Source organism: Chiloscyllium plagiosum, unplaced genomic scaffold, assembly GCF_037043375.1.
Source record: "Chiloscyllium plagiosum isolate Xiang-an unplaced genomic scaffold, Cpla_swu_hap1 HiC_scaffold_8, whole genome shotgun sequence".
Lineage (NCBI taxonomy): Eukaryota > Metazoa > Chordata > Chondrichthyes > Orectolobiformes > Hemiscylliidae > Chiloscyllium > Chiloscyllium plagiosum.
This window is the reverse complement of record NW_028270146.1, coordinates 54,410,108-54,429,856: the sequence shown is the minus strand read 5'-3', so window position 1 is coordinate 54,429,856 and position 19,749 is coordinate 54,410,108. Positions and strand designations below refer to the sequence as shown.

The 19,749-nt window shown below is 40.9% G+C and overlaps 1 protein-coding gene across 5 annotated transcripts in view; it reads left to right on the top strand.

Annotated features, from left to right (window-relative positions):
- nid2a (nidogen 2a (osteonidogen)) overlaps positions 1-19,749 on the top strand; it is a 113,913-nt gene that overhangs the window by 83,813 nt on the left and 10,351 nt on the right. For all 5 annotated transcript variants that reach the window (XM_087989853.1, XM_087989855.1, XM_087989852.1 and 2 more), the window contains 6 exons: positions 918-1,163; positions 3,331-3,576; positions 7,935-8,180; positions 9,589-9,831; positions 17,408-17,629; positions 18,357-18,526. In XM_087989853.1, the coding sequence (XP_087845979.1) occupies positions 918-1,163; positions 3,331-3,576; positions 7,935-8,180; positions 9,589-9,831; positions 17,408-17,629; positions 18,357-18,526 (1,373 nt within the window). The remainder of the gene's footprint in view (positions 1-917; positions 1,164-3,330; positions 3,577-7,934; positions 8,181-9,588; positions 9,832-17,407; positions 17,630-18,356; positions 18,527-19,749) is intronic.

Below are 19,749 nucleotides of genomic sequence, written 5' to 3'. Positions count from 1 at the left end.
AAAGCCTGTTACAACCATTGTAAGCACATAAGTAATTGAAGTAGTATCACTTTGAGGAACTGCTCCTATCATTCAATGGCTGAATGTCTAGATGGCCTCCGTTTTCCTACCCTTTTCCATTATTCTTCTTTCTGTTAGTGATTAAACGTAATGTTGATCTCAACCTAGGACAAGCTAATCAACTGAGCATCTGCAGCCCTCCAGGTAAAGAGATTTCTCTTCTTCTGAAGTCTTTACAAGCCAAAACCTTAATTAACCAATGTTCTAAACTTTCCAGTCTGGGGAAATAACCCCTCACTATCTACCCAGCAGCACTTGGAAGAATTTTATATGTTTCAGTGAGATGCTGCTCACTATTCTAAGCTACAGAGAAATTAGGTCTATTTTACTCTACCTCCTCCTACAGCAGCCTCCTTATTCCAGGGTCCAATTTCTTGAATCTTCATTGCTTCCACTTAAATGTAAACATGTCTTTTTTTAGGTATGGAGACTAAAACTGGAGCTATTACAAAAGATCTGTCAACAATCACCTGATCTCACATTTTTCTTCCCTGTTATACTTGACACAACCATGTTTAAAATATTGCTTCCATAAAATATTGATTTTATAACAGTTCCTTAAAATACTCTTTATAAAAGAACATTTGCCAGTTACACTTGGTTCTTTCTGCAACAAACTGTATAATAGATTGAAAACTTGATTTCTGGTGAGTACTGTATTGCTATTATGTTAGAGTTGAAAACATTTGCAATACTGAATTAAGGTTATCACTGAGCTATGTTAAAATATATTTGCCTTAGAAAAAATGTCTTTCCTATAAGTGGCGACACCCAGAGTATAGACGAAAAGATGATGGAAGAACCAATTTGAGACATTTATTCTTATGTTTCATAAGGATTTTTTTTCTGTTGAATAGAGCCTGTTGAAGGCCCAAAGACTATTTGTGAACAGCATCGAGAGAGACTGCAAGCAGAGCTGAACCTGCGTGGATCACAACCTTTTGTTGGAGCCTATATCCCTGAGTGTGATGAGCAGGGGAACTTCAAGCTTCTGCAGTGCCATGGCAGTACAGGATACTGTTGGTGTGTGGATGAAAGGGGACAGGAAATTCCTGGGACCAGGACACCTCCTGGATCTGGTCAACCACAGTGTGGACAGCCAGGTCAGTCAGTGTTTTGGAAAGACTTGACCTTTATATTTTTATGCATTTTTGATTATGGACTGAAATGAGGACAAAAAGGACTTATAAAAACCAAGGATTGTGGAAGGCATTGAACATTTTAAAAGCAAGCTGTCAGCACTTACTGTAAATGCTGTTTACTTTGTCTGCAACTAAACTTCCTCCACTAGTTGAACAAACAACAATCTGGCACTGGGGGTTTGTACAAAACAAGATTTGGCTGGGAACAAGTATCATATTGGTCAGTGGGGTGGTGACCAGTCGAGATAACTAAGACCCTCTGCCTGCCAAGTAGCTGAACAGCATGTTGGTGTGAATGAGATAGCCAGGAGCCTGAGGACCTCTGGAACGGGAAGTGATATCCTTGTCTCAGCAGTAAAAAAAGCCTGAAGAAAGCCAGGGTATTTTCCTTACCAATTGCTGTAAATGTTTCCTTTAACCAATAAGTCAGAGACTTCATATGTTTTGAACCAGTTGTTCTGTGCAAAGAAATTAAAAATACCTGGAGAAGATTCACCATGGAGCAGCAAGTCCTAACAAGCACAAGGATAATCTCAGTGAAGCTCGTGGATAGAAACAACTGAATTGCCTTCTCAGTCATTCCCACCGCCCACAGCACCAATGTTTGTCGATACGTGTGTGCACACAAAGTTTTATAAAGAGGGGATTAGAATTTTAACTGCTAGAGTTAAATAACATTGTGTTTGTCTGTAGCTAGAATTTATTTATTTGTAATAAATAGTAATTATTGTTAAGTACAGAAATTTCATCCACGCTTTCTGTCACCCTGGGTTTAAAACTGGGGAGTTCTGCTTACTTTATAAAATTTTTGTGATGAATCTGGGAATAGCAGAACCTTATTTCCAGTGTACTACCCAAGTGAGGCATGACAATTTTAACAAAGGAAAATAATCCACACTCTATCAAAACTCAGAGTTAAAAGCAATGTCAGGTTTTGTGCGAGTCTAACTTGGAGCTTGAAGATACAGCTCGGTTTAATTCATAAAAGATGGTTATCTTGGAATCTTTTGTACTGGCAAACACTATAATCAAAGGCGCAAAACCAAATTGATTTGCAACTTATCAAAATATTGTATTGAAATGTTTTTGCTCTAAGATTCATATACAAATGGACAGCATTATAGATGTAGGAATAACAGATTAAAATGAAAGAAATCAGAAAGATAACAGATGAATTGAAAATAGAAATGAACACTTTTGAACAAAAAAGCCTGTTACAACCATTGTAAGCACATAAGTAATTGAAGTAGTATCACTTTGAGGAACTGCTCCTATCATTCAATGGCTGAACGTCTAGATGGCCTCCGTTTTCCTACCCTTTTCCATTATTCTTCTTTCTGTTAGTGATTAAACGTAATGTTGATCTCAACCTAGGACAAGCTAATCAACTGAGCATCTGCAGCCCTCCAGGTAAAGAGATTTCTCTTCTTCTGAAGTCTTTACAAGCCAAAACCTTAATTAACCAATGGTTTGACCCTATGTTCTAAACTTTCCAGTCTGTAGAAATAACCCCTCACCATCAGCACTTGGAAGAATTTTATATGTTTCAGTGAGATGCTGCTCACTATTCTAAGCTACAGAGAAATTAGGTCTATTTTACTCTACCTCCTCCTACAGCAGCCTCCTTATTCCAGGGTCCAATTTCTTGAATCTTCATTGCTTCCACTTAAATGTAAACATGTCTTTTTTTAGGTATGGAGACTAAAACTGGAGCTATTACAAAAGATCTGTCAACAATCACCTGATCTCACATTTTTCTTCCCTGTTATACTTGACACAACCATGTTTAAAATATTGCTTCCATAAAATATTGATTTTATAACAGTTCCTTAAAATACTCTTTATAAAAGAACATTTGCCAGTTACACTTGGTTCTTTCTGCAACAAACTGTATAATAGATTGAAAACTTGATTTCTGGTGAGTACTGTATTGCTATTATGTTAGAGTTGAAAACATTTGCAATACTGAATTAAGGTTATCACTGAGCTATGTTAAAATATATTTGCCTTAGAAAAAATGTCTTTCCTATAAGTGGCGACACCCAGAGTATAGACGAAAAGATGATGGAAGAACCAATTTGAGACATTTATTCTTATGTTTCATAAGGATTTTTTTTCTGTTGAATAGAGCCTGTTGAAGGCCCAAAGACTATTTGTGAACAGCATCGAGAGAGACTGCAAGCAGAGCTGAACCTGCGTGGATCACAACCTTTTGTTGGAGCCTATATCCCTGAGTGTGATGAACAGGGGAACTTCAAGCCTCTGCAGTGCCATGGCAGTACAGGATACTGTTGGTGTGTGGATGAAAGGGGACAGGAAATTCCTGGGACCAGGACACCTCCTGGATCTGGTCAACCACAGTGTGGGCAGCCAGGTCAGTCAGTGTTGTAATTCAGCAAAATTATTAACATTGTAGCAGAAGATGTGATCTTTTATTTTGTATGAGTCAAACTTTAAGCCTGGAAAAGCATACAGATGTAATTCACAGAGGTTGGTTCTTGGGAGATCACAATGGGATGAGGGAGGAGTTGGCTATGGTAGACTGAGAGCAAATACTATAGTAGAACAATCAAGGAACAGTGGAGGCCTTTCAAAGCGATTTTCACAGTGCTCAGCAAATGTGGCCTTGGCCTCCTCCATTGCGAAAACAAACCATAGCGCCACAACAATTTACCTTCTGCCTGGGCACACTACAGCCTGGAGGACTCAACACTGAGTTCTCCAATTTCAATTAACCTCCCTCCTCATCCCCCGACTCACTTCACAGTCCCTCCCTGCCACTGCTCCCAGCAGTGGATTCATTCATCCCATTGACCAACCAGGTCATACCTTCTGCTTGTCTTCACCCATCCCCCCTTCACCACCCTGCTCCTGCTAACCCCTTTATCTGCAGCTCCCCCCACATCCACTCCCCAGTCCTGAAGAAGGGTTAAACCCGAAACGTCGACTCCTCCACCTCCTGATGCTGCCTTGCTTACTGTGTTCTCCCAACCTCCTGCCTGTCTACAGCAAAAGTATATACAAGTGAAAAGGCAGAACTGTAGGAAAAGGACAACTAGCCATTGACAATTCAGAAAATAAAGGAGGCTAATGCATACACAGTGACAAAAATTAGTGGGAAACTTGAAGATTAAGAAATCTTTAAAGGTTGACAGAAAGCCATAAAAAAACTATAAAGAAAGGTCGGAAAAATTGAGAGTAAACTAGCTGAGAACCTAAAAACAGATAGCAAAAGTTTCTACAAATATATAAAAGGCAAAAGTGTGGCAAAGGTAAACATTGGCCCCTTAGGGGATTTAATAATAGGAAATGAGGAAATGGCCGAGAGATTTAGCACGTATCTTGTGTCTGTGTCCACAGTGGAAGACACTAATAATGTGAATTGACGTTTCGGGCATGAGCCCTGAAGAAGGGCTCATGCCCGAAACGTCGATTCTCCTCCTTGGATGCTGCCTGACCTGCTGCGCTTTTCCAGCAACACATTTTCAGCTCTGATCTCCAGCATCTGCAGTCCTCACTTTCTCCTTTGACACTAATAATGTGCCAATAATTGATGAAAAGGAGGCTATGGCAGGTGAGGACCTAGAAACAATCATTATCATTAAAGAGGTAGTGTTGGGAAGCTAATGGGGCCGAAGGTAGTCAAGTCTCCTGGCCCTGATGGAATGATTCCTGGGATACTAAAAGAGATGGCACGAGAAATAGCAAATGCACTCGGTAATTTACCAAACTTCAGTGAACTCTGAGATGGTTCCAGCAGATTGGAAAACAGCAAATATGATGCCACTGTTTTAAGAAAAAAGGAGGTAGACAAAAGGCGGGTAACTATATGCCCATTAGCTTAAATTCTGCAGTGGGGAAAATGCATGATTCTATCATCAAGGAAGAAATATCGAGATACCTGGATAGAAATTGTTGCATCGGGCAGTTGCAGTATTGGTTCATGAAAGGCAGGTCAAATCCATGAATTCTATCCTTAAAGTCATGGGGGACTGCAGCGATTCAAAAAGGCAGCTAACTACCACTTCCTGAAGTACAACTTGGGATGGGCAATAAATACTGGCCAGACAGCGACGCCCACATCCCATGAATTAATTTAAAAAGTAGCTTGCATACATTCAGTCCCTGTGTCTGTGTCATTGAAACAGACTGTAAATGACTGAGACCCAACACTGATTCCTGTGGCAGACCTTAACATGCTGAAAATGACCCACTTATCCAGTCTTTGCTTCCTTTTCACTAGCCATTGCTTTAACCGAGCTAATATTTTACTTCTCATATCATGTTCCCTTATTTTGTCAAAAAGCTTCATTGGCACCTTATCAAATGCAGTTTTTGAAATCCATGTACACCACATCTGTAGGTCCCCATTTATCTAGCTTACTTGTTATTTTCTCACAAAACTCCAATTTGCTAGCTAACAATTACCCTTTCAAAAAAAACATGTTGACACTGGTTGATTCTTTCATGATGTGCAATCGAAGTACTTTTTATCATGGATTCTCATAAGCTCTCTGGGACAGAAGATAAGCCGACTGACCTATAGTTTCAAACAACAGGACCAACATTTCATCCTGATGTTCCCACATCACAGGTTACACTCTTCAATCACTTTGATTTGCTCCACACATTATCGAGGAATAGCTGAAGGTACAGGAGACTACATAGGCCAAGGACTCTGACAATATTCCAGCAATAGTACTGAAGTCTTGTACTCCATAACTTGTCCCTAGTCAAGCTATTTCAGTACAGCCACAACACTGGCATACACCCAACAATACAGAAAATTGCCCAGATATATCCTGGCTACAATAAGCAGGGCCAGTGCAAACCAGCCAATTACTGCTTTGTCTACTCTAAATCCTAAGTAAAACGATGAAAATAGTCATTGACAAAGCAGCTCTTGCACAGGAATAACAAGCTCACTGATACTCAGTTTTACAGGCTTAGTTGAAAAATGAACAAAAAGAGCTGAACTCCAAAGATGAAATGAGAGTGACTGCCCTTGACAGCAAGGTTGCATTTGACTAAATGTGGCATCAGAGAGCCCTCACAAAATGGGGGTCAGTGGGGATCAGGAGAAATCTCTCTACTGACTGGAGTTATACCTGATGTTGTTGGACTTCAAACATTGCAAATCCAGGACATCTCTGCAGGATTTCCTCAGAATAGTGTCCTTAACCCAACTATCTTTAGCTGCTTTCATCAATGACCTTCTCTCCATCAGAAGGTCAGAACTGAGAATGTGCAATGACCGGTAAACAATGTCCAACACCATTTGCAACTCCACAGATACTGAAGCACTGTGCATCCATCTCTATCAAGACCTGATCAACATTCACACCATGCAACTCCAGGCAACGATCATCTCCAGCAAGACAGAATCTAACCATTGTTCTTTAATATTTAATAGTATAACCATCACTGAAACCAGCCCTCCCCAACCATTATGGACCAAAAACCAAACTGGACCAACCATATAGATACGGTAGCTACAAAGCAGGTCAGAGGCTATGAAATTTGCACTGAGTTACTCCCCTTCTATCTCTCCATCTATCCACCATCTGCAAGTCAGTAATCTGTTGGAATACTTGCTACTTGCTTGCATGAGTATAGCTCCAAGAACACTCAAGAAGCTTGACTCCATCCAGGATAAAGCAGCTACTTGATTGGTACCTCATCCACCATCTTCAATATTCACTTCTTTCACCATGACACACACACGAGGTACAACCTCTACAAGATACTGTAATAACTCACCATGTCTCCTTAGACTGCACCTTCTAAACCTTTGAAGGACAATGGCAGCAAATGCAAGGGAAATGCAGGAAATCCACCTGCAAATTACCTTCAACTGGTCTTCCCATGCCGCCTTATCATTCTAGATGGTCATGAGTTTTGAAGGTGTCTTCTCAGGAGTGTTAATGAATTTCTAGTGTATCTTGTAGATAGCAGTAGTGTGTACTACTGAGCAGCAGTGGTGTAGAGAGCGAATGTTTGTAGATGTTGTGCCAATCAACTGGGCTGCTTTGACCTGAAGATGTCAAGCTTTTCGAGTGTTGTTAGAGCTGTACTCTTCCTGTCAAGTGGGGAGTATTCTGTCACATTCCTGACTTGTGCCTTGTAGATGGTGGATGGCTTTCTGGAGTCAGGATATGAGTTACTCAGTACAGGATTCCTAGCTACAGTGTTTTTATAGCTACTGTCATTCAGATTCTATTAATGGTAACTTCCAGAATGTTGATAGTGGAGGATTCAGCAGTAGTATGCCAATGAATGTTTAGGGGCAAAGGTCAGATTCTGTCCTGTTGGAGATGGTCATTGCCTGGCACGTGAGGGCTGTATGTTACTTGTCGCTTGTCAACCCAAACCTGGATATTATCCAGGTCGTGTTGCAATTAGACATGGACTGTTTCAGGCTGTACAGATGAATAAAATGAAATCAATCTATTGTGAAACATTTACAAAAGAAATTTAATTTTTAAAAGAAATCCCCTTTCAATTCTGGCAAAGGACTTGGAGAGGAAAGTTTTAGTTGTGATGCAGACCCTCCTTAATTAACCATGCGACTCTGATACGGAATCCCATAGCAGTAATGTTGTAAACTGACAGTGGATTTCATTACTGAAGATCAGGCATGGGCAGTAGGCAATGTAAGGAAATTGACGTTACACAATGGAAATGGAGGGATTTGCACTTTTACAAAACAAAAATTTCTTTCTATCTCACTAGAACGCATTGAACGTCCAAAGACTATTTGTGAACAGCACCGAGAGAGACTGCAAGCAGAGCTGAGTCTGCGTGGATCACAACCTCTAATTGGAGCCTATATCCCTGAGTGTGATGAGGAGGGGAAATTCAGGCCTCTGCAATGTCATGGCAGTACAGGATATTGCTGGTGTGTGGACGAAAGGGGACAGGAAATTCCTGGGACGAGGACACCACCTGGAACTGGTCAAAGGCAGTGTGGACAGCCAGGTCAGTGTTCTAATTTGTTAGGAATCTGAGTTTTTGTAAGATAATTATGCTTTGGACGAATTTTTTAATTCAAAGTAAAATGGTCCAACGTAGACAGTCATAGATGCTCTAACATCTACCTGACATCAAGCCAATGTGACTTGTTTACCATGAGGCAGGAGGTCTCGCGTCAGCATTCATTGACCCATACACTCAAACAAAGGCAAGTGCAACTATTTGACTGGGACAGCTTTTCAGTTTCTAAGTTTTTTTTGGAAGAAAGTGAGGGCTGCAGATGCTGGAGATCAGAATCGAGAGTGTGGTGATTCCTAATAAAGGGCTTATGCCTGAAACGTCGATTCTCCTGCTCCTCGGATGCTGTGTTTTTCCAGCGCCACACTCTCGACTCCAGGTTTTTTTGGCCAGGAAGAGAGAGAGGGAGAGGTTCCATGGGATTAAAAGGCTAAAGCTGATATGGTCAGCAGAGAGGAGAAAGTTACATGTTTTCAGTGTGCAACCAGACAGAAGGGAGGACAGCAGAAGAACAAATTGCCAGAGCTGAGTTGATTGCTGGTAGTGAGTTCAGGAATTCTTCACAAACTGAGGGAGATGGATTTCAACAGGCTGCTGTCTCCCTCTCTCTCTCTCTCCTGCCCACATTGCAGCTTCTCTTTCTCTTTCCCACCCCCTTTGCAGCCTCTCTCTCCCTCTCTCTCAAACCTTTGCCACATCCTTGTGGCCTCCCCAGCTCAACCCAGCCCTATCCCTATCCTTTAGACCTCGTGCAGGCACCAACCCCATCTTCCCCCTCAGCACCTTCGGCATGTGTCCAAGCACCCAAGCTCCCAGACGTCAGCATTCCAACTCCCTACAGATCCTCAAACTTGGCATCCTCTGCTTCCTGGCAACTCATTCATTGCTGGCATTTACTTTCCTCGCTGTTTACTGCTCCTCCAATCACAGGCTAGTTCCTGTGCCATGTCTGTTGCTGATAGGTTTACTTGTGAACCTGTAAACAACAAGCATGAGAGAAAACCAGTCTGTGAGTGGAGGAACACCTTGCTATTTCTTTCCATTCTTTTCACTGGCTGCAAGCAGTGCTGAGTGTGTGTGGATCTCCTGCTCTTGTTGAGGCCTACCTCCCTCAGTGTGATGAGGAGGGGTGGGGGGGAAGGAAGGTTTCAGGCCTCTGCAATGCTACAGCAGTAGAGGCCACTGCTGATGTGTGGGTGAAAGGGGATAGGAAATTCCTGGAACTGGTCAACCACAGTGTGGACAGCCAGATCAGTTAGTTTTTGAGTTCAGAAGTAGTATTGGCTTCACTTCAATCCCTTTTTCTACAATGAGACTGGTGACAATAGACATTGTACAAGAAATCATTGTTACATTTGCACTCTTGTCTCATGAAAATTTATTTTTGTTTGCTTAGAATCGATTGAAAGGCCAAAGACTGCTTGTGAACAGCATCGGGAGAGGCTACATGCAGAGGTGAATCAGCATGGATCACACTTCCGTGGAATCCATATCCCTGAGTGTGATGAGCAGGGGAACTTCACGCCTCTGCAGTGCCACGGCAGTACAGGCCACTGCTGGTGTGTGGATGAAAGAGGACAGGAAATTCCTGGGACAAGGACACCCCCTGGAACTAGTCAACCACAGTGTGGGCAGCCAGGTCAGTTAGTTTTGAGTTCAGAAAAATGATCACATTGTAGCAAGAATAAAGGATCTTGGCGTTTTCATGAGCTGAGGGCATTAAAGTGCTTTACAGTACAATGAAGTATTAGAAGTGTAATCACTTATAATATGGGAAATGCATAGCAACATTACACAAACAACAATGTGATAGTGTCTCAAAACGCTACTTTTAAATGATTACTGCTGATAAATACAGCTTAGAATTTCCTTGCTATTCTTCAAAATCATTCTATAGGCTCTTTTACAAGGTTAAAATCAACTCAGCGAAAGTGAGGACTGCAGATGCTGGACCAAGAGGTAAGATGGAATCTGTGTGATCTGAAAGACAATACATTGACTGTCAAGTGCTCTTTTACCACTATATTGAAGTGTTTATCTTGAATTTGTTCCTAAGTTTTTGGAGTGGGGCATGAACCAACAATCTTTTTTTAAACTCAGAGGTATTGAATTATAGCTCACACCCAACTGTAATACAACTGAACAGTGTTGCTGGGAAATTTCAGGAAAGCTAAATGAATTAAGAATTCATTATCTCAATGGCAGTGAAGTGTCTGTTATTGTCATTCTGAATAACTTTGAGCATGGAAGTGGATTGAACATCAGAGGCCAAATTTCAACTGCTCAGCTACATTTGATGGGAGGCAAGTGGAGAGTGTACATTGCCAGCAGCCCAATGGGAGCAGTCAGACATCTGAACGATTTTTATTGTTGGATGTATTAATATTCTGTTCATCATGGGCAATGCTATTTTTTGGGATGGCTCCGTGGTTTAGCACTGCTGCCTCACAGAGCCAGGGACCTGGGTTCAATTCCAGCCTTGGACGACTGTCTGTATGGAGTTTGCAAATTCTCCCCGTGCCTGTGTGGGTCTCCTCCACGTGCTCTGGTTTCCTCCCTCAATCCAAAGATGTGCAGGTTAGGTGAATTGGCCATGCTAAATTGCCCATGGTGTTCAGGGATGTGTAGGTTAGGTGCATTAGTCAGGGTAAATGTCAGGTAATAGGGTAGAGGCATGGGTCTGGGTGGGTTACCCTTTGGAGGGTTGGTGTGGACTTGTTGGGCCAAAGCACCTGTTTCCTCACTGTAGGGATTCTAGAGGGGATGGGATAGCCATTAAAGTTGAGGGAGGGCTTGGCATTGCTGGGGAAGGGTATTCATTGTTGAGGGAAAAATGTGGGAGATTTTATCGGGAATGTGTTGAAATGCATTGATGCTTCCGCAGACCCACCAAGTTATTTGATGGCATTTAAGCATTGGTTTGATCTTTATAAAGCCATTCAGAAACAGATCTAAAGAGTTGGTTAAAACAGTGCATTTTCTCTGAAGGGTACAAATGTTGCCAGATATAAATACAACTTTAGAGTGTTAGTTATTTATATATAAAATTATGCAGTTTTATATTTTTAATATATAAATATTTTCACACCAAACTAATAAATATTACTTTTCTGTTGTATAACTTTGGACCACCCAATGTCCTTTTATTCTTATCTTAAATTTACTGACAGAACACCATTTGGATCTTTTATCAGACTATGTCAAAAAAAAATCACAGAATAAGAGGCACATGTAAAGAGAATTTAGTTAGTTTGGTGATTGTAGCTCTTTTATGCTGACACAAACATTATCGTGTGGCAAACAGTGCATCCTCTGAAGTAAGTATTGGAATGGAAAGGTACCGAATATAATTCGAAATATTTGAATATTGCCCTTTTGGTTTATCAGCAATATTTTGAAGTCTGGCTTTTATTCTCACTGGATTAACTCCATATCCCAAAACTTGCTTGTGTGGAGACGTGAGATCGAATACAAGCAGAGTGCAATCTGCACAGGGCTTGACCTCCCATCACAACCCACAGCCCTCAGTGATACTGTAAAGAATTTCAGGTCTCTGCTGTATCATTTCAATGATGATTGTCCAATAATCAGTTGCTCCTCAGAGATTGATTAACTTTGTGGATTTGTTTATTTAAAGCAGTAAAACACAATATACTACATATGTTATAATGCAGCCATTATAGCAAACCTATTCATTTGTGTGCTACATTGCTTACTAACTGGCAGCACAGTCACAACATTGAACATAGTTGGAAGTCACACAACACCAGGTTATAGTCCAGCAAGTTTATTTGAAATCATAAGCTTTCAGAGTGCTGCTCCTTCATCAGATGAAGTGGAGGGCAGCGCACAGGCACAGAATCTATATGTAGAGGGATAATGGCATGATAATTCCAGGTAATTAAGAGTGTCAAAAGATAAATACAAATAGTGAGAGTGGAGTGTCAATAGGCTGAATAACAAGTCTTTGCAGATGATTAAAAGTGTCAAACGATGTGAGTAAAGTGTCAACAGCTGAATAGCATGTGAAGGGGTGACCTAAGATCCAAGTAAATTACAAAAAAATCAAAAGTAGGATCCAAGTGGCTGAAATAATATAACATGGTATAAGAGTCGCATGATGAGGGTCTAACCAAAGTAACAAGTAATCCACAACTGTACGAACTAATTAAGGTAGAGAGATAACAAGTTATCAAGGTGATCATGTCAAAACAGAACAGTAAGGAAGATTTTACAAATACAGAACAGTATGGTGAGGTTATATGTAGTGTGACATGAACCCAAAATCACTGTTGAGACCATCCACATGGGTATGGAAGTTAGCTATTAGTTTCTGTTCGGTGATCCTGTGTTGTTGTGTATCTCGAAGGCCGCATTGGAGAACGTTACCTGAAAATCTGAGGCCAAATGCCCTTAATGGCTGAAATGTTCCCCAACTGGGAGGGAACACCCCTGCCTGGCGATGGTTATGCGGTTACCATTCTTCGTTGTCTTAGCGTCTGCATGGTCTTGCTGGTAGGCTGTGCCTCAGGGCATCCTTTCCTGAGGCACACTTGTTTTTCATAACCTGTTCTAGTAAATTTCCAATCGGAATGACTGCAGAGTTCAAAGGTAGTTTGAACATAGTCCTTGTGTGTGGTCTGTTTAGGTTGGTACTTTGCACAGGCTTTGCCAATGGCCTTTTCTGTTGATGCCTTGCAAAATTGATTAAAACCTGGGCCTTATCTTGGTGCATTCAGAAGGCATATCTTCCACTTCTCCTGGTATATTTGGGTGTTTCAATGATTGATTTTGTCAACAGTTGAGTTGTGCTAAAGACCAATAAACATTGTCAACCTTTGAGGATCCCTTCATACCTACATCCATCCTTTGATAATTCCTTAATGCCAAAAGCTTTTGCTTTGTCTTAAAAGTCTTTATGGAAAGCTTCCACTGGAGTGGATGTGATTGCTGACTCAGCAATTTTTTTTGCTAGCTTTCTATCTGAAAAATCACAATAAGCCCATTTTTCTGCCCTTGTTCATAAAATAGACCATGGATTTTGATAGCTTCTCTCTGAACGATATGATATCCAGTTAAGGACCACACAAGTGTAGATAGGGGAAACCTTAAATGAGTTTTTTGCTTCGATTTTCACTAAGGGATCTTGTTGTGAATGAAAACTTTGAGGAGCTGGGATACAGTCTTGACCAGATCAAGACTGATGAAGTTGATGTGCTGGAAATTTTGGAAAAAATTAAGATTGATAAGTCCCCAGGACCAGATCAGATTTATCCTAGGCTGCTCCAGGAAGCGAGAAAGGAGATTGCTAAGCCGCTGGCGAGAATCGTTGCCTCCTCACTTCTCTACGGGAGTCGTAACGGAGGATTGGAAGGAGGCGAATGTTGTTCCTCTTTTCAAGAAGGGTAATAGGGAAATCCCAGGCAATTACACACCAGTTAGTCTTACGTCTGTGGTCAGCAAAGTTTTGGAAAGAATTCTAAATTTATGACTATTTGGCAAAGCATAGTGTGATAAAAGGCAGTTAGCATGGCTTTGTGAGGGGCAGGTCATGCCTCTCAAACCTTATTGAGTTCTTTAAGGAGGTGACAAGACAGGTCAACGAAGGTCAAGCAGTGGATGTGGTGTATCTGGACTTCAGCAAGGCATTTGATAAGGTTCTCCATGATTAGGCTCATTCATAAAGTCAGGAAGTATGGGATACAGGGAGATTTGGCTATCTGGATTCAGAATTGGTTGGCTGACAGAAGGCAGAGAGTGGTTGTAGATGGAACGTATTCTGCCTGAGGTCAGTGATGAGTGGGGTCCCACAGGGCTTTGTTCTTGGGCCTCTGCTCTTTGTAGTTTTTATAAATGACTTGGATGAGGACGTTGTGGGATGGATTAGTAAATTTGCAGATGACACAAAGGTTGGAGGTGCCGTTGATAAAATCGAGGACTATTGCAGGCTGCAGTGCAACATAGACAGGATGCAGAGTTGGGCTGAGAAATGGCAGATGGAGTTCAACCTGGATAAATGCGAAGTGATGCATTTTGGAAGGTCGAACTCAAATGCTGAATATAGGATTAAAGACAGTATTCCTGGCAGCGTGGCGGAATAGAGGGATCTGGGTGTGCAAGTACATAGATCCCTCAAAGTTGCCACCCAAGTGGATAGGGTTGTTAAGAAAGCAATTGGTGTTTTGGTTTTCATTAACAGGCGGATAGAGTTTAAGAGCCGTGAGGTTTTGCTACAGCTCTAGAAGTCCCTGGTGAGATCATACTTAGAATATTGTGTCCAGTTCTGGTAGCCCTACTATAGGAAAGAAGGTTTACCAGGATGCTGCCTGCACTGGAGGGCTTGCCTTATGAAGAAACATTGAATAAGCTCAGACTTTTCTCTCTGGAGAGAAGGAGGAAGAGAGGAGACCTGATCAAGGTATACAAGATAATGAGAGGAATAGATAGAGTCAGCAGCCAGAGACTTTTCCCCAGGGCAGGATTGACTGCTATGAGGAGTCATAGTTTTAAGGAGAAAGGTATAGAGGAGACATTCTTTATGCAGAGCGTTGTGAATGCATGGAATGCATTGCCAGTGGTGGTAGTGGAAGCAGAGTCACTGGGGACATTTAAGCGTCTGCTGGACATGCACATGGATAGCAGTGAGTTGAAGGGTGCATAGATTAAGTTATTAGATTTTACATTAGGATTAAACCTCGGCACAACACCGTGGCTCAAGGCCCTCTCCTGTACTTATCTATGTTATAAGTTTAATCTGATTCCAGTTGGTCTAATGTGGTCTAGATCTTTTGGGGATATCTTAGCTCTTGATGTGATCCTGATGTGTTATGGCTGTCTCGTCTCCATTTCCAACAGCTAAGCAAATCTTAGTGGCTCATTATTTAACATCAGCCACAACCACATCAAGAACCATACCTCTGGACATTAGTGAGAAATCTTAAATTCTATTAAGATGTCTGTCTTTTTAAACAAGGACATTTGATAAAATGCCTTTGATCTTCTCTTGCTTGCTATCAATCTGGCACACACCCTGATTTCTTTTCAAGTGACTTAAACTGTCCCCTCTACAGAGATTTGTGTGCTTACCAGCAAATTGTATTTTCAACATGACTGGCCTCATCTGCATGATGGTTTCCTTTAATGTTCCTCCATGTCATGTTAATGACAATGGTCTAATAGCAAATTGGCATCAGGGAGCAATTAATGCTGTGGGTTGATTTATTTAAAACAGTGTGATATATTACATGTGACAGGAGACAGTGTCAACCACATGTAGTTGTGCCATGGTTGTTCTTTGTGAATGATGAATCAGCTTTATTGTCACATATCCTCAATGAAAATAGTGAACAGTTTATATGATGCCACTTACAGTATCATGTTAGGTCCAAAGGTACTTAAGTACAGCTTCGTTAGTTACAAGATCTCAGAAAATAGAGAAATAAAATGTCCGGCACTGCAGAAATAAAAGTTTCTACCAACCCAGACTATGCTGGCACCTAGCCTTCAGACCGCACCAGGCCCTGGTTCCAGTCCGTGCTGGGCTTCACCAGGAGGCTGGGAGATCACTTCAGACAGTCCGGCGTAGCAGAGGGTGCCAGACTGAGAGGTCGCCACACCAGGCAGGAAGGTGACTATGGGAGGCTGCTAAGTCAGGCTGGAAGTTGTCGTTGTCAGAGGCCAGGAGAGAAGAAGGAAAAAACATTGAGAAAAAGAGAAGAAAAGGAGAATGGACAGAGGTGGATGAGCTCTGGCTAGAGTTTCCTATTCCACCGCCATTTTGTAGTGGACCAGAGAGCACAGTGAGATATATATAACTCCAACCAGTGGGGGGATTTTTCCTAATTCACTTTGGGTTTGATAGAGCTCTTTGATGCCACACTGGGTAAACTGCTACTTTGACATCAAGGGAAGTCATGCTCAACCTACCTCTAAGTCAATCATTTTGTCCACATTTGAACAAAGATCAGGAGCTGAGTAGCCATGGCAGAACCCAAATTGAGTGTAACTGAGCAGGTTATTGCTGAGCAGATGCTGCTTGATTGCACTGTTGGTGACTCCTTCCATCACTTTACTGATGATCGAGAGTAGCCTGATGGGGTGGCAATTGGCCGGATTGGATTTTTTCTGCTTATGTAAAAGACATACCATGGCAATGTTTCCTTATTGGTGGATAGATGCCAACATTGTAGCTGTAAAACCTGACCACAGGGGTGATGCTATTTTCAGTACTTTTGTCAAAAGTTGTCAGGACCTTTGCAATATTGATTGCCTCCAGCTGTTTATTGACATCACATGAAGTTAACCGAATTGGCTGTAGACTGAAGCTGGGCACAGAGACGGCCTGTCTTTTAAAGCTGTCCTCTATCATTATTGCAGAGTCACCCATGCCTTTCGAAACTAATCAATGATTTAATCTCAGATTTTGAAGATTATTCTTCATCTGTTAAAATTTCTTTTCTCATCTAGTATTTAACAGTTGGAACACTGCATGTCTTGGCACAGTTACAATTTTCATAGTTTTTAGAAAATTATAGTTGATCCTCTGCTACCTCCTTTATAATTTCCGTACGTATTTTGTGATATATATCATTTGGGCTTGATTGGTTTTCTATTTTTAGCCAACTTAAGAAATGTTAAAGTGCAGTCTCTCTTTGAATTTTTTTTGGTCTAGTGGTAATTATTCCACATCCTCCCCCACAAAACAGCCTGTTTCACATACCTCGAAGACAGAGAAATACTTAGTTACCTTCTCTGTCATTTCCTCAGATTCAATACAAAATAACCTTTATCACCAACTCGTCTTTTTTAACTACAGTATCTCTTCATATGTGCTTACAAAGCCCTTACCGCAGCTTTTTCTTTTTAGTTTTTACATTCCTTCTATAATTTTTATGTCTCAGTTTGGTTATATATTCTTTAACTGTTGTGAATGGTCTGTTTTTAAACTTGTGGTTTGCTCAAATTTGTTTATCCCTGGAACCCAGCTATTGTTACATTTCTTTTACCCCTTTTCTAAATGTAATTAAACATATATCTGATATCTAAGTATCCCCCACTAAGGTCTGTGATTAAATCTCTTTTTTTTCCCAATCTATTGTTTTAGGATAGATTACTTTGCATCCTCTTCATAAAACTGGATTGCAATAAAGAATTCAAACAATTGTTTCATTCAACAAAAGATTTTACACTAACTACAGTGTATTAATGTATTTCAGAACCCCCACAGCGACAACCAACTGTGTGCGAACGGTGGAGACTGAGTCTTCTGGAACATTACAGTGGCAGACCAGCTAATGATCAGTACATTCCCGAATGTAATGAGTTTGGGGAATTTAGTCCTTTGCAATGCCATGGAAACAGTGGTTACTGTTGGTGTGTCGATAAAGATGGTCGGGAAATTCAAGGAACTAGAACTGAACCCGGCAGTCCACCTGCATGTGAGAACTTTCAATTTGACTTTCTTTGTAAAGTGAAAATTAAAGATCATTTTAAGGTAGAGGAAAGGAATAATGGAAAAGTGGTGTTGGTAAAAATACTTCATGTCTAGTTTCCAAAATGAGAAGTTCAAATCGTATGGGGAACTTTTAGCAAGTAAAGCTATCATTATATTTGTATAGCTCTTTTCATTATTGAAGTGAATCAAAATACTTTTTTTTAAAATTGCTATCGTTGTTGATAAGATACTGAAATGCAGCAGTTAAATTGTGCACAAGATCCCACAAATAGCAATAAGCAGGCAAATCTGCTTTATTAATTTTAGTTGAGACACATATTGCACAGGGGACCAGGGAGAACTCCTTTATCTTTGTTCGAAAATTGCTTGATGGTACCCTACTAATGGTATCTATGAGTAAGGTAATATTCCACTTCGCTTTATCCAAAACAGTTTAGCACCTCACCTTCAGTCCAGCACTGGATCATCAGCAAATGTGTTGTGGTTTCTGAACCTATAACTGTTTGATTCAGAGGCATGCGTACTACAAATTGAGCCAAGATTGAACCATGCAGCATTATAGAAAGCAACAGTATAAAGTCACAAATTGTAAAAGTTAATCGGAATTGTTCTAGTTGCCTATTAATGATGCACAGCATTGTAATCATAGTTTTATAGAGATCTGAAATTCATCCTAGTGATTTATGAATGTTTTCTGTTGAATTTGCCAGGTATACCAACAGTTGCACCTCCCATTACACAGCCTTCTCCAGCTCCTGTAGTGTCTGCACCACGCACGGGTACCTTCCTTTTATATGCTCAGGGCCAGCACATTGGGTACCTGCCCCTGAATGGTACTCAGCTAAACAAAGAGGGAGCCAAGAGCCTGTTAGCTCTTCATGTAAAGTATCTATTTTTATAAGCTTCTCCATTGGAATATCTGCAGAGAATGTTAGTATTTGTGAAAGGAAAAATATCAGGTTACTTTCATATTTTAGCAAGTGTAAATGGACCAGTATCAGTAAATTGCACCCATGCATATAAATCAAATATTACCACAGGAACATTAATATCACTATGCAAATGAGATAAATTGAGGAACAGTAGCAATATAGCACAGTAGGTACAGTGGGAGGATTGAACAGATGTTTACTGTCAAGTTTATAAATGCAAGCCTTCCTTTAAAGTGCCTTTCATGAACTCAGGTGTTTTCCTACTGATTAATTACTTTTGACAAGTAGTCATGGTTGGAACACAGCAATGTTGTCTTTCATGCTTTGATTTGTTGAGAGCACTTAACTTTACCTCATGGAGCCACTGCTGACACTGATGGTTCAGAGGTCTGTGAATCAATCACAAGCAAGGTCCAAGCCCTGGTTCCCAATCTTGGAGACAGCCAAAATTGCCAGGACAGACCACTGGTTCCTGCAGGGATAGCCCAGGGGGCATCTGCTCACATTGGTCTGTTCAACCGAAGTAACGCCTTGTGACTCTGGTTCAACTGGGCATCAGGTGTGCTGAGGCAAAGAGAAACACTTTTATCACTGGAATCATTCTGCCACTAAAGAAGCTACACTGCTGCATCAGAGTTAATTACTGTAATTCAGTAGAGGTTTGGGACCTTCAAATGGATTCACTTTGATAGCTATTTTGGGAAGATTTGTAGTCTAGGTTGAGATTCTGGATGTAGGTTTGCTGGAAGTTTCATTTTCAGACATTTCATCACCATACTAGATAACATCATCAGCGAGTCTCTGGATGAGGCTTCATCTGGAGCCTCATGATAATGTTACCTAGTATGGTGATGAAACATCTGAAAACGAACCTTGCAGTTCAGCGAGCAAACCTACATCTAGAACTCATTGTGATTTTAACTGGCATGTTATATTGGGCCTTTAAAAGGGGAAATTTGTCAAGGATGTCTGGGAACTCCAACTAAACTTCATCATATATCCATTGCCCACCACTAGAATCTCTGCTAACTCCCCCAGTACGTCAAATTTAAACAAGTTCCAATGGAACAAGTATTCTTACATTTATAAGGTGACTGATAAATCAGACTGTTGCCCTCTTTTTTTGCCTTTTGGGTTATTATTTTTGAGTTATAAATCAGTTCACACTTGC